General features: G+C 45.3%; 5 protein-coding genes across 9 annotated transcripts; 2 read left to right on the top strand and 3 right to left on the bottom strand.

Moving 5' to 3' along the window:
• The first annotated feature begins 868 nt into the window (after positions 1-868).
• LOC116213977 lies at positions 869-1,505 on the top strand. The gene has a single exon (XM_031549165.1). It carries the CDS (start codon positions 934-936, stop codon positions 1,423-1,425), a length of 492 nt encoding a protein of 163 aa, XP_031405025.1. The 5' UTR covers positions 869-933; the 3' UTR covers positions 1,426-1,505.
• Positions 1,506-2,573: 1,068 nt separating this feature from the next.
• LOC116213974 (pentatricopeptide repeat-containing protein At1g08070, chloroplastic-like) lies at positions 2,574-5,200 on the top strand. Its single transcript, XM_031549157.1, has one exon. It carries the CDS (start codon positions 3,015-3,017, stop codon positions 5,109-5,111), a length of 2,097 nt encoding a protein of 698 aa, XP_031405017.1. The 5' UTR covers positions 2,574-3,014; the 3' UTR covers positions 5,112-5,200.
• Positions 5,201-5,373: 173 nt separating this feature from the next.
• Positions 5,374-8,184, bottom strand: LOC116213976 (serine/threonine-protein kinase STY13-like). 5 transcript variants are annotated; one of them, XM_031549162.1, is made up of 9 exons: positions 8,024-8,184; positions 7,581-7,870; positions 7,270-7,476; positions 6,917-7,049; positions 6,644-6,839; positions 6,429-6,553; positions 6,185-6,343; positions 5,715-6,090; positions 5,374-5,606 (listed from the first exon to the last, which is right to left on the bottom strand). In XM_031549162.1, exons 3-8 carry the CDS (start codon positions 7,398-7,400, stop codon positions 5,791-5,793), a joined length of 1,044 nt encoding a protein of 347 aa, XP_031405022.1. In that variant the 5' UTR covers positions 7,401-7,476; positions 7,581-7,870; positions 8,024-8,184; the 3' UTR covers positions 5,374-5,606; positions 5,715-5,790. The 5 variants fall into 5 exon arrangements, with proteins under 5 accessions (XP_031405022.1, XP_031405020.1, XP_031405021.1 ...); XM_031549160.1 differs by having other exon boundaries at positions 7,270-7,870; XM_031549161.1 differs by lacking the exon at positions 8,024-8,184 and having other exon boundaries at positions 7,581-7,993.
• Positions 8,185-10,112: 1,928 nt separating this feature from the next.
• Positions 10,113-10,886, bottom strand: LOC116213978. The gene has a single exon (XM_031549166.1). The coding sequence runs from the start codon at positions 10,704-10,706 to the stop codon at positions 10,332-10,334; it is 375 nt and encodes a 124-aa protein (XP_031405026.1). The 5' UTR covers positions 10,707-10,886; the 3' UTR covers positions 10,113-10,331.
• Positions 10,887-11,051: 165 nt separating this feature from the next.
• LOC116213975 (plant intracellular Ras-group-related LRR protein 1-like) lies at positions 11,052-13,668 on the bottom strand. The gene is made up of 3 exons (XM_031549158.1): positions 12,865-13,668; positions 12,073-12,239; positions 11,052-11,984 (listed from the first exon to the last, which is right to left on the bottom strand). The coding sequence occupies exons 1-3, from the start codon at positions 13,666-13,668 to the stop codon at positions 11,354-11,356; spliced, it is 1,602 nt and encodes a 533-aa protein (XP_031405018.1). The 3' UTR covers positions 11,052-11,353.
• Positions 13,669-14,257: the final 589 nt, after the last annotated feature.

Below are 14,257 nucleotides of genomic sequence, written 5' to 3'. Positions count from 1 at the left end.
ATCCAACAACATAGTCATTACTTTATTTCAACTATTCATCACTTTTTCACACTTTTTTTCTCATAATTCAACAACACAATCATTACAAACCAATTAAAATAAAAACTCAACTTAACTCAACCCTAATACTAAAGACATTATTAATGATTGCAAAAAAAGTGACGAGTTGTCTCAGTAATGTATTCACACATCCATACGTCATATATATATCAATACAGGCGACACATTTTCATTAATCATGTGCTAAGATGACAACTCGTCTAGGCAAAAATAGATCCAACCCAGTTGAAACAAGTACGAAAACGATAACTTAAGTATCCTTCATCGCCTCCATTAAGGTTGAAAAAGTGATTCGTGACGACTTGAGAGATCAAGATCCATAAATAGCAACCACCCCCTTATCAACCTGGCCAACCCTGACTTTAGACCGGAGGCGGAACCAAGCTAATCACTTAAACTTACAAGCCCATCCCCATAAAACTCTTTTGTGTTGCTCATTAGGTCGAAGGACAAACAAAGTTTTTGTGTGAACAAACAATTTTATTTTAATTTTTTCTTCCTGGTAAGATTATTTTTTTTTTTGGTTGGTTAACAACATTTTGTGGGGAGAGCATTGGTTCCTCAAAGTGATAATAACAAGACAACATGGTCCACTCCGACAAGAATTTATCCCTCTGAAAAAGATGGAACAATAGCCAACAGACAAAGTTCATTTATTTTCTTAAAATTCCCCATTATGGCGTTATTCTTTCTTTCGTATAGAAAAAAAAATTATGTCAAATTATCATGTAGCCCAAAAAAACTTATCCCTCCTCGCACCCCTTAAAAAAAAAGAAAAGAAAAAAAGAAGGGAGAATATGAGGCTCTTAATTTCTCCTGAGAAATGGCCCTCTTCAAGACTATTCCCTCCATAGACAGAACAAAACCATTCCCATGAAGAAGAAGAAGGCAGAGCATGAGCATGAAGGAGACCAAGAAGATGAAGAGCAGCAAGAGCTCGAAATCCTCAAGGCAGTTGCGCAGGCCTGGTACGGCCATTCGGGCAGCTCCCAAGCCACCAGCGAGTTCGATGCCCGCCGCCTCAGCTTCAGGGCCCAACCCTCAAGGTTCGGGCTCGAGGCAATGAACAAGAACGAGCTGTCATCGATGTCGTCGTTGTCCAAGGAGCGTAGATTCAGCAGGAGCATGGCCAGCGGCTATTGGGACTTCAGGCAATCCCTGTGGGACTCCTACGAGATACTGGCAGTTTCTAGGAAGCTCGAGTCGGGGATGGTGTTGGATGACCCGTTCATGGCGGATCACCAGGATCAGGTCATCAGGCGGCGGAGGGAGAGTAAGAATAGCCTCAGGAACCTGTTCAATCTCATGTCCTCGCGGAGATTCAATGAGTCGAATGTCCCACAAGAACAGGATTCGAAATTTTGATCTAATACTCGGACTTCAGAGTATTTTGCTTATCCGAGTTTCATGCTCATCATCATTGATATATGACAACTCTTAACATAGGTTCCATAAGCTGCAGTTTACAGTATCCTCTTGTTTAAGGGAGTCGCGCATAAACATGAACTTTTACTGCATCTTAGTTGTACGGGACAAATTTTCCGTTTTTATCACAAATCAGAGGTTCAGAATTTACTTGATTCGTGCTTCCGATGAGACTCGAACGGTATTAGTCATGTATTTGAGTAAAGAAGAAGCACAATCATAAATCAATAGAAAGAATCACAAAAGAGTGAACACAAAGTAGCAAATGTATATTTCTTCAATATCGTCCGACAAACATCATAGAAATCAATCAGTCGCCAAAAGAAAAGGGATAGATAGGCGACCATCATGACAGGCATTTATTCATATAGGGTTGTTACTTAACATAGGAATATATTGGTCGCCACTGAGACATCAAAGAGCAGTATCCGATCAGAAAGAGTTGTCTAGTGCACCTTGAAGGTAGCCCACTTGCAAAGTTCAAACTTCTGGTGCTTCCGCTGTATGTACCCATCGGCCTTTGAGTCGACGCTTTCTCCGTGAACATCAGCCGCCTCTTTCTTCCTGCTGGCTGGGGAAGCTGTGTGCTCCTCTTCCTTGTATTCGATCACTTCGACTTCGTCCTCAAACTGAAGAGAATGTTTGCCGCCCTTGTTGTGGCCGTGGCTCTCGGGTTGCTTGACTTCGTTGCTATCACTACTGACATCGCCCTCTCCATGATGGGCCACTTTTGGCTTGTTGAAGGCCCTGTGAACATTCGGGTAGTGAGGGACATTTGGGAGAACGCTCGGAGTCCTCACCATCTTCGAGAGGTGGTGATGATATTCACCGGAGGAGGCCATCTCCCACCCTTGCTGTTGTTGTTGGCTCGATGGATAATCCCAGCTCCTACTCATCTCTCAGCTTCCCCTTGATTTCCTTCTACTAGGAGATGAAACCGGAGCTTGAATTTATAGGTCCTGCAGAATGAAATACGATTAGTACATCAAAGACGAATATAACCGCTTCATTATAACGGATTGAACATGAAAGCTGACATACAAGCACTTGTATTCCTCTTTCCCTGGATTCGAAGAGATAACAAAGGCATCTAGTTCCCTTGCATTGGATTTCACATATCGAGTGATATTCCCAACTGCACTCGTACATCGGGAAGGCATATGATCGTGCAGAGTGCCTCGAAAGTATGAGAAAAAGGCGGAATAGATTCCCGAAAGGGCAAAAGAGCGAAGCTTAACAATTAACATAAAGAGAGATTATCTTTTCATGTATCTCCACCTTCAAAGAGAATCTGTAAGATTTTGAAGCCTGGTCATGTCCTATATTGAGCTGAGTACACATACATTAAGGGAACTGCCTAGTCTCGAGAACCCGAAACAGTATCAACTCCGAAGGCGAAATGTTGAACACGTTAAAAACTATCCGTTATTGCGACTCCGCCTTTGGTATTCGATGCCGAGACACTGTTCAGTAGGGAACGCCTGTTATATACTTGCCAAGCATTGCATGACATTGATTTGCAGAGAGAGATGGACTTTGCGATCACACCACCTCCGGCCAAAACCGTGAGTGCTGCAATGGCGATTTCTCAATTCCCAGAGAACCCCAAATCCCTGATCTTGCATCAATGCAAGACACCAAGAGACCTCAATCAGGTCCATGCCCACCTCATCAAAACCCGCCTTATCTTCAACCCGTCCATCGCCGAGAACATCCTCGAATCGGCGGCATTAGTCCTGGCCAATTCCATGGAGTACGCGGTCTCCATATTCGACAAGATCGCAGGACCCAATTCATCGGCTTACAATGTCATGATCAGGGGATTCACATATAAACAGTCACCCGAGAGGGCTGTGGCCCTGTTTGAGGAGATGTGCCAAAACTCGGTCCAGCCTGATGAGTTTACTTTCCCTTGTGTCCTGAAGGCTTGCTCCAGGTTGGGAGCTCTGAGTGAAGGGAAACAAATCCATGCCCAGGTTTTGAAGCTCGGGTTCGGGTTAGAGGGATTCGTCGGCAACACCCTGATTCATATGTATGCAAGCTGTGGCGGAATCCACATTGCCCATAAATTGTTTGATCGAATGCCTGACAGAGGGGTCATGACTTGGAATTCCATGTTTGCTGGTTACAGCAGGAGTGGTAATTGGATCGAGGTCACGGAGTTATTTAGAAAGATGTTAGAATCAGGAGTCCAGTTCGATGAGGTGACGATGATCACTGTTCTGACCGCTTGTGCGAGGTTAGCTGATATCGAACTGGGAAAATGGGTTGGGGACTATATCAAGGCGAATGGACTGAAGAGGAACCCCACTTTGACCACTTGTCTAGTTGACATGTATGCGAAATGTGGCAGTTTGGACCTCGCGCGGATATTGTTCGATCAGATGGAACAGAAGGATGTCGTCGCTTGGAGTGCCATGATATCAGGCTACTCCCAAGCAAGGAAATGCAAAGAGGCGCTTGATCTTTTCCATCAGATGCAAGCTGCAGAAGTGGACCCGAACGAGGTTACCGTGGTGAGTGTGCTCTCTTCTTGTGCAGTCCTCGGAGCCCTGGAGACGGGAAGGTGGCTTCACTTGTTTGTCAAGAAGAGATGGGTGAAGCTCACTGTTCCCCTTGGGACTGCACTGGTGGATTTTTACGCAAAATGCGGAATGATAGATAAGGCCATCGAGGTGTTCATGGAGATGCGCTGCAAGAATGTGTTTTCCTGGACAGCGCTGATTCAGGGTCTTGCTAGTAATGGGCAGGGAAAGAGGGCTCTTGATTTCTTCCGCCAGATGCAAGAGGAGAACGTTCCTCCGAATGACGTGACCTTTCTCGGGGTACTTTCAGCGTGCAGTCACTCTGGTCTAGTCGAAGAGGGTCGGGATTTCTTTGTCAGTATGAACAGAGACTTCGACATCGAGCCAAGGATGGAACATTATGGCTCCATGGTCGATATTCTCGGACGAGCTGGGAGGATTGAGGAGGCTTACCAGTTTATAAACAACATGCCAATTATGCCAAACACTGTCATCTGGAGAACACTATTAGCTTCTTGCAGGGCTCATAAGAATGTCGTGTTTGGGGATGAGTCAATTAAGCGCATAGCGGAAATAGAACCTTTGCATAGTGGCGACTACATTCTCCTGTCGAATCTATATGCCTCTGTTGGCAGGTTGGAGGATGCAATGAGGGTGAGGAGTCTGATAAAAGAAAAGGGTATCAAGAAGGCACCGGGATGTAGCTTGGTCGAGCTCGATGGAGTTGTTCATGAGTTTCTATCAGAAGATGATTCGCGTTCTTGCTCGAGCGAGATATACAGAGCGACTGAGGACATGATAAACCGGATCAGATCTGCAGGTTATGTCCCTAACGTGGAAGAAGTTAGGTTAGATGTGGAGGAAGATGATAAGGAAGTCTCGTTATCTCATCACAGCGAGAAGTTGGCCATTGCATTTGCTCTTATCAAGACACGCCCCAGGACTACCATCAGGATTTCGAAGAACCTCAGAGTCTGCTCAGACTGTCACAACGCAGCAAAAGTAATCTCCAAGGTGTTTGATCGAGAGATCATTGTCAGGGATCGGAACCGATTCCATCACTTCAAGGATGGATCCTGCTCCTGTAATGATTTCTGGTGAACCAAAAAAAAAAAACTAGGAGACTGTATTCTCAGTTCATCAAATACAGATTTGATCTTATTAATGTACACGGAGCTTGATCTTCTGCATCCAACAAGTTTCTGCTCTGTCTAAAATGGTCTCCTTCGATTATTTCTCAAAATCGACTACAAGGAAATCGCATGTTCGCATACACTCGATCTTCTAAAAAGGAAAAAATGTACTTAGAGCAGATCGCTTGAAGTTTTTTAAACTCAACGGGGACCATTTGAAGACACAGATGAAACTTCAAGGAATAGCATTTTATTCCAGTATTTGATGAACAACGGAAGACTAGACATATTAGAGATCCAAGGTGATAAATAACATATTGCAAGGCATTTCAGCTTTGCTTTTGCGGGTGAAAGTTCAATCGCGCAGATTCCATCTCTTCTCTTGAGAAGATTCATCCCATCCCTTTGATAATTGACAGTATACAAGAAGACTACAGAATTTAACTTCTAATCCATTTATTACCTGCAAATGCCAGAAACAGGGGATCATTATCACCCTCAAGAACTCTGATTGAGGTTGCGATGGAACAGTAGGAACTTGGAACAGTTTTAGACAATCAACTCGACATACCTTTCTTGTAGAGATCTTTGACCCAGTAGAAAGGAGAGAAGCTATATATACCCTACTCCTACATATGATTTTGGGTTCAATAACATTGGTCGAAGCAGGAGAAGAAGCCCTTCGATTTGCCTTGGGTTTCTTCCGTGGCATCGCACCTTGCCATCAGAGAGCTTGTGCCGGGGGATTCCGGTGCCAGGACCCGGTTCTCAGAAGTGAAGATCCGGGAAGGAATGGCCGATTCAGGTGGGGCAATGGTGTAAAGGTAATTAAGAAGCATTTGGATTATCTGACTGAAATTAGGCCGGTCATTTGGGTCCTCCTTCCAACAGGAAGTCAGGATAATGGCTAATTCTTCTGGAAGGTTGTCAGCGCTAGGCCTCACATTCTGAAAGAAAGAAGTGAAATCCGTAATCTCAGCGAAACGAGTGATCAGCAAGATAACAAACATCCCAAAGATCAAAGGTGAAAAATGGAACTACCTTGAAAGCAGCAGCGTAAGCTGCCTGAAGATTTGACATTCCTTCAAAGGGCAATTTATTGTGTAAGAGCTCCCACAAGACTATGGCAAAGCTGTAGGCATCGACTTTGTGGTTGTAATGCTTTTTCTCTCCCTGCCTTAATGTAACGGTACTGTACAACTGTCAAAATATAGTGATGCCGATAAGTCGTGACAGAAAGAGAGGAGGAGATTTTCACCATATCTTGATTTAGACTTTTAGTTACCTCTGGGGCCATCCAACGATAAGTTCCAGTTTCAGCAGTCATCATCTCCGTCAACGACTCCTCTCTTGCCAGGCCGAAATCTGCTAGTTTTACTGTCTTCTGGTCTGCCGTCAAGAGCAAGTTTTCTGCAGTAAAAGAACAATGCCATAGGAGCTGATATTTTAGTGCCGGCAGAAAATAGTTCCAGAGAACTAAGAAATCAAAAGATAAATTACCAGGTTTTAGATCGCGGTGAATGATCCCATGAGAGTGAAGGCACTCCATAGCCCGAGCAATATCCAGTGCAAAACCAATCGCAACATGAGTTTCTAAGCATCTAGGCCGCATATTTACCAGATATTTACGCAGAGTACCTCCTGATAAAAGCTCTGTAACTATCACCATCACCGGCTCCTTGCAAGCACCGATAAACTGTCGAGATACAAGCTCAGATAAACTCAGTTTTAAGAAACACAAGAATCAAAAGATCTCCGAAACAAAACTCAAACCTTGACTAAGTTTTTGTGTTGAACTCTCGAAAGCATCGCAACCTCCCTCGCGAATCGAGCTTCTATCTTGGCAATGTCCTCAGGGGTCTCCCCTTTATGAACGATTTTAATTGCAACAGTCTGGTTCTTATATCTGAAGTGGAACAAAGTAACACCGAAACATAAGCTATTACCAATAGCTGTATATGCCCGGACACGAAATCGCATCCGGTCAAAACCTTCCACCACATAAACCAACAAGTCCGACAAACACAATGGAAGAAAGAAACAATAACCAACATTAGCAAAATATTTTTCCCATAAGCAAACTATTGGGATTTAGAGCACAGGAACTGGAACAGGTGAGGACTCACTTTCCTTCATAGACCTTGGCATGAGCTCCTTCCCCGAGTTTCGGTCCAACGAAGAGATGCTGCGGATCGATCAACCATTTCGAGTCCAAACGAAACTCATCATCCGAGTAGATCCTACAGCCGGATTCCATTTCTCCAGCAGCTACAGCAGTCACAGTTCAATTACAGCACCTATGCCCGACAGCACAAACTCGAGGAGCTTCACCACTAAAACCACAGGACAACCAAGCAAACAAGGTACAGTGGGACAGTGCAAGAGGAGGACAGGATAAGCTGCAACATTCTCTGGTGGAGGTCAGAGCAAGACTCACATGCCCTTCAAGTGCACTGCTCGATTACCAGCGAGAATTAGGAATACCACCCGCCAAGCATCAAAACCCACATCAGTCTCCACCTCCCACATGCACTTGAGAGCTCAATCAGTGAAATTCCAAGTAAAGATCAGAGCTTTTGGTGTAATCCCGGAGACTCATAATGCGGATTAGTCATCATAATCAAATAGGAGTGAGAGATAGAGAAGGGGGAGAGAGAGGGGGGCAGAGGGGTTTTGGCTTTCTGGGTGTATTTTAATCTCTGATGGGGACAGAACTGCTCTCTTGATCTGCAGACAGAATCATTAAGAAGATTAATAGAGTCCGGCACAATAGAGAAAGAAAGAAGAAGAAGAAGAAGAAGTAGTAGAAGAAAGAGAAAGAAGAGAGAGAGAGAGAGAGAGAGAGAGAGAGAGTATTAAGGGGAGGGAGGGACAAAATACTTTGTGAATATAGTAACGTCGATTGAAAGCCATAAATTAATCAAGGAGCACATGGAATCTGATCATCAAACATGGGAAGCTCTCAGCCATGGCGACAAGTCCACTCTCCCACTCCCATATAAGCTCTGCCCCGAATAGCCTTCCCACATTAGATTGTAACCTTTTTCCTCTCTCCTCATCAAGCTAAGATTTTTTTTCCATTTCCTTTTCCTCGGAGACACCCGACCGGTCATCGTCGAAGCCTATGGTAACATCTTCCCCGACAGGATAATTATGGCGCAGGTTCTAGAGATGGTTTCCAATGTTGTGTCCTTCACCCAGTTCCTGTTGCTGGGCCAAGTTCGGCAAACAAATGCGGATGGCCTATAATATCGGTAGACACTCGTTGATGAGGTCGCGGCTTTTCCACCGTCTTTCTTGCCTACTGTCTTGTTCTTGTCCTGAGCAAACCCTCATAAAAAAATTTTCTTTCCTTTAACAGCCCGAACCATCCCGCGAGCATATTTTATCACCGCACTAAAATTTACAGCAGAGTTGACACCTCTCTTCTGCGAGATCCGACATCCTATATGTTTTCCTAGATGTAACTGATGCAAGATCATTTCGGCTCGGACCTTGCAGCGTGTAAGATTTGAGGGAAAACTACGTACAAATACACCATTTCTCGAATGTCAGATATTCCTAAATGCTGCTTCGCCCAGAGTACCATGAAAGTACATCGAACAATACGGGCACCGAATATTAACATACGAAATATAATATACTATAATTATTTTTTTCAGAGGAGGGCCGTAAATATTGGAAGGGAGTGGCTTGTACTATTCTCTCAATTCAATGGAACTTAATGCTGTTGATTATTAATTAATAATCTTTGTATATTCTATGTACTATTGAAAGAATCATTATAATGTTTTCGAAAGAAGGAAATCAAGTTTATCAATGCTGTAGATAAGGACAAGGGTTTAATTAAGCATATATTGCTGCACATGACAGGAAACCTCATCTTTCAGAATACGAGAAATGCTTATCTGGTCCCCGTGGCTTCGCTTAGTCGAGCGAGCATCGAAAGGTCGTCGGGTTTCCATTCGTGTAATATTGAACCGACGGAGTAGAGCCTTATACACGGACGGATAAAATGGATGAAATTCCATTCAATTCTTTCAAGAAAATCGGCCGTGTCCAATCCTGTACTGTTTTCCATGGAAATATAGATGATGAAATGATCAACAACAGACAAGCAAGTGCTTCTTGTAGGATCTGTCTCTCTCTTCCAGGGCCCATATTTTTTGCCAGCCCATGTTTGTGTGTGTCTTCAACAGCTTATCATCCATCCACCATCAGAGACGGAACAAGTGGTCTATCCCTGGCCGGATCGGTTTGCCGGAGTGGACTCAAGACGAGGTTGCTAGCAAAGATTGGAGCAGAGGAATGTGCAGTCAATACATTCAACTCGGGTCCACCTTATTTCGCATGCAACAACATTGAGAAACATCTCTAATCATATTCAGCAATCAGCATTGCAATGCATCTCTGGAGAATGCAAAAGGAAGACGAGATTTGAAGCAATGAGCTGCACTCAGCTTCATGATTCATTTTTTTGCACCGTGGAAGTTTGGGTTCGAGAATATGGTCGGTTCAGAGCCCTTTCGACAACTGACCAGTAATCACCATTCTTTTTTTTTTAATAGTGGAGTGGAAGGGAAGGGAAGGAAAGGAGGACTTCCAGCACATTTCTGCAAAGGGGTTACTAACAGCTCAACTTGAAAAGTAATGCAGCTCGAGAACCATTCATCTCATCTATTAAAACCGGAATAGTACTCGCATTATTTTACAGTTTTCTGCCAACTAGAAATCTCGAAGTCAGGAATGTTAGTATCGGCACATGGTTTCCCTTACTTTCTTTGCTCCATATGATTGCCCTCGGTGAATTTTTCTTTTCTTTCCCTGAATTTCCATGTCGAGTTCGTTGAAGTGGAACTGTACTCGGAGTATTTCGCAGTTTTCTCGGCTCAAGAGTTAAATTAACTTTCCAGGATGTAAAAGTTCTGAACCCTGGACAAAATGTTGCTGTCCGTCATACATACAAGCATGGAGCAATCATCATCATAGCATTGTCTGTGCAGAACTGGAGAACCAACCAAAAGACCGAGATCCGAGAAGGATATGAACAAAAACGAAGAACAAGAAGAAGAAACTAAGAAACATGACTCTGTATGTTCTGTTTGTCTTCTTCTTTCGTCTGTCAATTAATCTGTTGCCTGGAGGCAAGATCCAACAAAAGGTTGTAGAATAGACAACATCGATCTTATCAGAAAGCTACAAGAAGGAAGCTAACGAAAGCTGCACAGACAACAGCGGCTGCTCCGCCCTTTCCTTGAAACACAAACTTGACCAAGTACATGGCAACATCAGCCGTTATCTTCCTACCTTGTAGGGCAAGAACTCGTCGGCGTTTCCCTGAGAAGGCAAGCAGGACGAGCACGGCGATCCATGTCATCAGCGTGGCTCGTGCTGCAATCACGAGGAAGGCTGCGGCCAACAAGATGCCAGCAACTGGCAGGATCGAGGCATAGAAGGCTAACCAGCAGGTGCTGGGGTCTACGTAGTACAGGACAGCATGGAGGGTGAAGAAGACGGAGAATAAGAGCGTCATTCTCGTCAGCTTCGTTTCCTCGATTTCCATCTCGAGTATGCTCCAGGAGGGAGGAGGAGAAGGGAGGTTTGAAGAAGATTGTGATTCCGATTACTTTGATTGATTATGTGTTTATCACTCATTATGATTGATCAGGGGGGGGTTGAGGAACATTATTGAGGGGAAAGGAATTGGAAACCATGTGCTTGCACATGGTCAGAGGTTGGCAATTCCATAGTATTTTAGTACTTTGTTCATAATGCATGCATCTTCGAAGGTGTGTCGGCTAATCGGTTGTTTAATTCGATTGAAAAGTCGGTTCTAAGTGAGCAGGAGTACAACAAAATCGCCCCAATCTTTCTTTCATAAGGTTTTCGGATTTCAAGGCCTAAGTGATGCGCCAAAAAGTGCAGTTAATTCCACTTCAATGGCCACTCCATGGATTGAACAAAGGCTGTCCCAGGCCTTTTATGCAAACAACCACCGAGGCAGAAAACATCAACAGCTCAAACAAAATGGTAAAAAGTACTAACCGAAGCAAAACCTATCGTCTTCTAGAACTAAATGCGCAGCACTTTTGCTCTGCCTATTAACTTCTTGCAATTCCTGTACTTACACTGGCCTATTCCCACCACTTATCCCGAAAGAACACAGGCAACAGGAAATGCCAAGAGGAAGAGCTATAGATGGGCGAACAATCATAGCTGCTGATCGAGGTAAGGGTCTCTAGGACTTCTCGGAGATAGGTACCCAGTGACAGTCTCGGAAACTCCCTTTAGCCAAGAAGTGCTCCGTGTCAACCACCCTGTCTGTCCCTGTTCCTGTGACTCTTGCATGCTCCTCCTCTCTTCCTCCACCAATAGGTCGACCCATCTCTTGGCCATGAAGACCTTCACGGCTTCCACTCCTTCCTTAACGACCTCTGGGGGTGGGATTACCAGAGGGTTCTCGTCCAGGTTGAGTTTGACCAAGTTGTCGAGCCGACCAAACGTGTCCGGAAGGGCGTGGATCTGGTTATTGCTGAGATCGAGCTCCCTGAGGTTTGTCAAGTCCCCGAGCGTCTCGGGAAGTTCTGTCAAGTCGCTGAAGTTGCTGCTCAGATTGAGTGTCTCGAGGTTCGTCAGATATCCAATTGCAAGTGGAAGGCCCCGGAGTTCATTGAAGTGGGCATCCAGGTGCCGCAGAGACCTCATCTCGCAGACTGAGGTCGGAAGTGAACGGATCTTGTTCAGTTGAATGCAGAGCTTCTGTAGATATGGCATATCATGACCGATATTGGTTGGCAAGTATGTGAGGCTGTTGAAGCTCACGTCCAACTCCACCAGTGATCTGACACGTATTTAACAAACATGACTAGGTACGAGGAAACATACAAATACAAAGAGAAGTGAATGAAATAAGGAAATGGTGATCTTACCTGCAGTGGCAGATGCTATCAGGCAAAGAAGTGAGCTTGTTGCCTGATGCGTTGAGATATTTCAGTTTATGCAACAAACCAATGGAGTCGGGCAGTGACGCCAAGAGATTCGAGGACACGTCAAGCTCCTCCAGATTTTCTAACCCAGCAATCGAGTCAGGAAGAGCCTGTCCCCATAAACACAGATGAATCAGATCAAAATTCCAATAAACTAGGAGTTGTTACTTCTCATCGTTAGTTGTGTATCATAGATACGTGGAGTCTTCCAGATTGATTGACCAACGATCGTCATAGTCAAAAGAATACAGGTTATGACCCTAAGTCGATATGGCTTGCTTCCCCAATGTTCACAATGAGCTTCACAGAATTTGACATGAAAAAGGGGATGGACACACGTTATACTATATAGCATTTCGGCTCAAAAGGATGGAAACATACTGAGAAACGGCAACATAAATGAAGACAGCCCAGCAGACCAATTTCGTTCATATTCCCTCGTAACAAACATTGCCCAAGTAAAGGCTGCATATGCATATACTCCAATCCCGTCGGATACTCAATGGCTACCAGCTCACATTCTGCATCCATGAGCGTCCTGCACTCCCGAATTTTAGTGCCGATCATATCTTCCCTGATCACATATGCTACTTCTAGGACATTCCAATATTTCAAAATCTTCCTTACGATTCAGCATCAGTTTCAATTCTAATCCAATGCATCCAAATCAAATTCTAATAATCAACATCGCTTCCATTCAGTAACCAAAACGATAGGAGGGTCCCACTAACTAACCTCAAGCTGGTTCTTGGAGAGATTAAGCACAACCAAGCTCTGAATCTTCCCGAAGGCCTCTGGCAGGATCCTCAGCCTCCGGCCCGACAAATCCACCCGCTGCAGATCATCGGAGCCCAGCCCTTCCCTCAGAACCCCAACAACCTCCTCGTTCACTTCCTCGGTCACGCTGCCCTCCGCGCCCCCCTCCTTATCGTCGGTGGCATTCTCGTAGATCTTCACGAGATTCTCCTCAGCCTCCTTCAGCATCTTCGCATAGGCCTCATGCATCTCGTCGAGGGCAATAATGCCCTTGTAATAGCTCTTCTCCTTCTCGGCCTCCTCCCTGCACTGCCTCTCCTTCTCAGCGAGGTGAGTTCGCCACTCAAATAGGTCAATGTTGGAGGGCCGGGGCGAGAGAACAATTTCCTCGAGCTTCTTCGCGAGGTTGCAATCGATCTCGGCGAGCTTGGCACGGGCCTCGTCGACGGCCTCGTGGTCGGGCCGGTCGCCCAGGGTCTTGAGGATGGCTCGGGTCTGGGCAACGTTAGTGACGGCGTTGGCCATGGAGGCGAAGAGCTTGGGGTGGGCGAGGTGGGGCATCCGGTCGACTATCTGCGGCGGCGGCGGCGGAGAGGACGACGTGGATGGATCAGAGGGCTGGTCGATGCTGATCTCGACCGAGTCGGATGGGAGGCCACCTCCAGCGGAGGACCCGGCGCCGGCGCTGGCCCTGGTGGTGGGAAGAGCATACCGCGGCCCCATAGAGGGGATGCGGGACATGACGTAGGAGAGGATGGGGTGGCTCTTGGGATTGGGATCCATTGATTCAATCAGAAGCTGAAGCTCAACTCGAGAGAAGGGACTATGGGGTTCCTTACAGAGGCAAGGATGGAAACTTTCTGGAGGGAGAAGAAATGGATTGATGGGTTATTTGTTATGGTTATGGAGGGAGAAATGAAAGATCGCAGTAAAAGGGCAGTCGAGAGCGTTCTGGCTGGTTGGGGAAGAATAGATAACAACGAAAATGGTGGGGGACGGATTGGAACGGAGTCAAATCCGGCATGCCCATTGGATGGGGGGCTTCACCAAATCTCTGCCCTGCCTCTGCCTGCCGATATTTCCCAACACAAATGTAGTCCTCAAACTATTTGCATTTATTCATTTCCACCCTCAACCTCGTCTCTCTCTCTAGATGTCCTCTCTTGTAAATTTAAATCAATTGGCTGCCTAATAAATGCACTTCATTCCCATAATACTTTAGCCTGGCAATGGAACGTTATCTTCTCTCGAATGTTTCCTACAATGATCTTTTGCTACAGGGATGAACCCGTGTTGAACCATACAATACGTTGTTCAAGAGATACACGGTAAGTTTAGAAGCAAACCTCTCATGAAGCCGAACGAGAATCCA

This window comes from Punica granatum, chromosome 7, assembly GCF_007655135.1.
Source record: "Punica granatum isolate Tunisia-2019 chromosome 7, ASM765513v2, whole genome shotgun sequence".
In the NCBI taxonomy this organism is placed as follows: Eukaryota; Viridiplantae; Streptophyta; class Magnoliopsida; order Myrtales; family Lythraceae; genus Punica; species Punica granatum.
The sequence above is the reverse complement of the archived record's forward strand: the minus strand, read 5'-3'. Positions and strand labels throughout refer to the sequence as shown.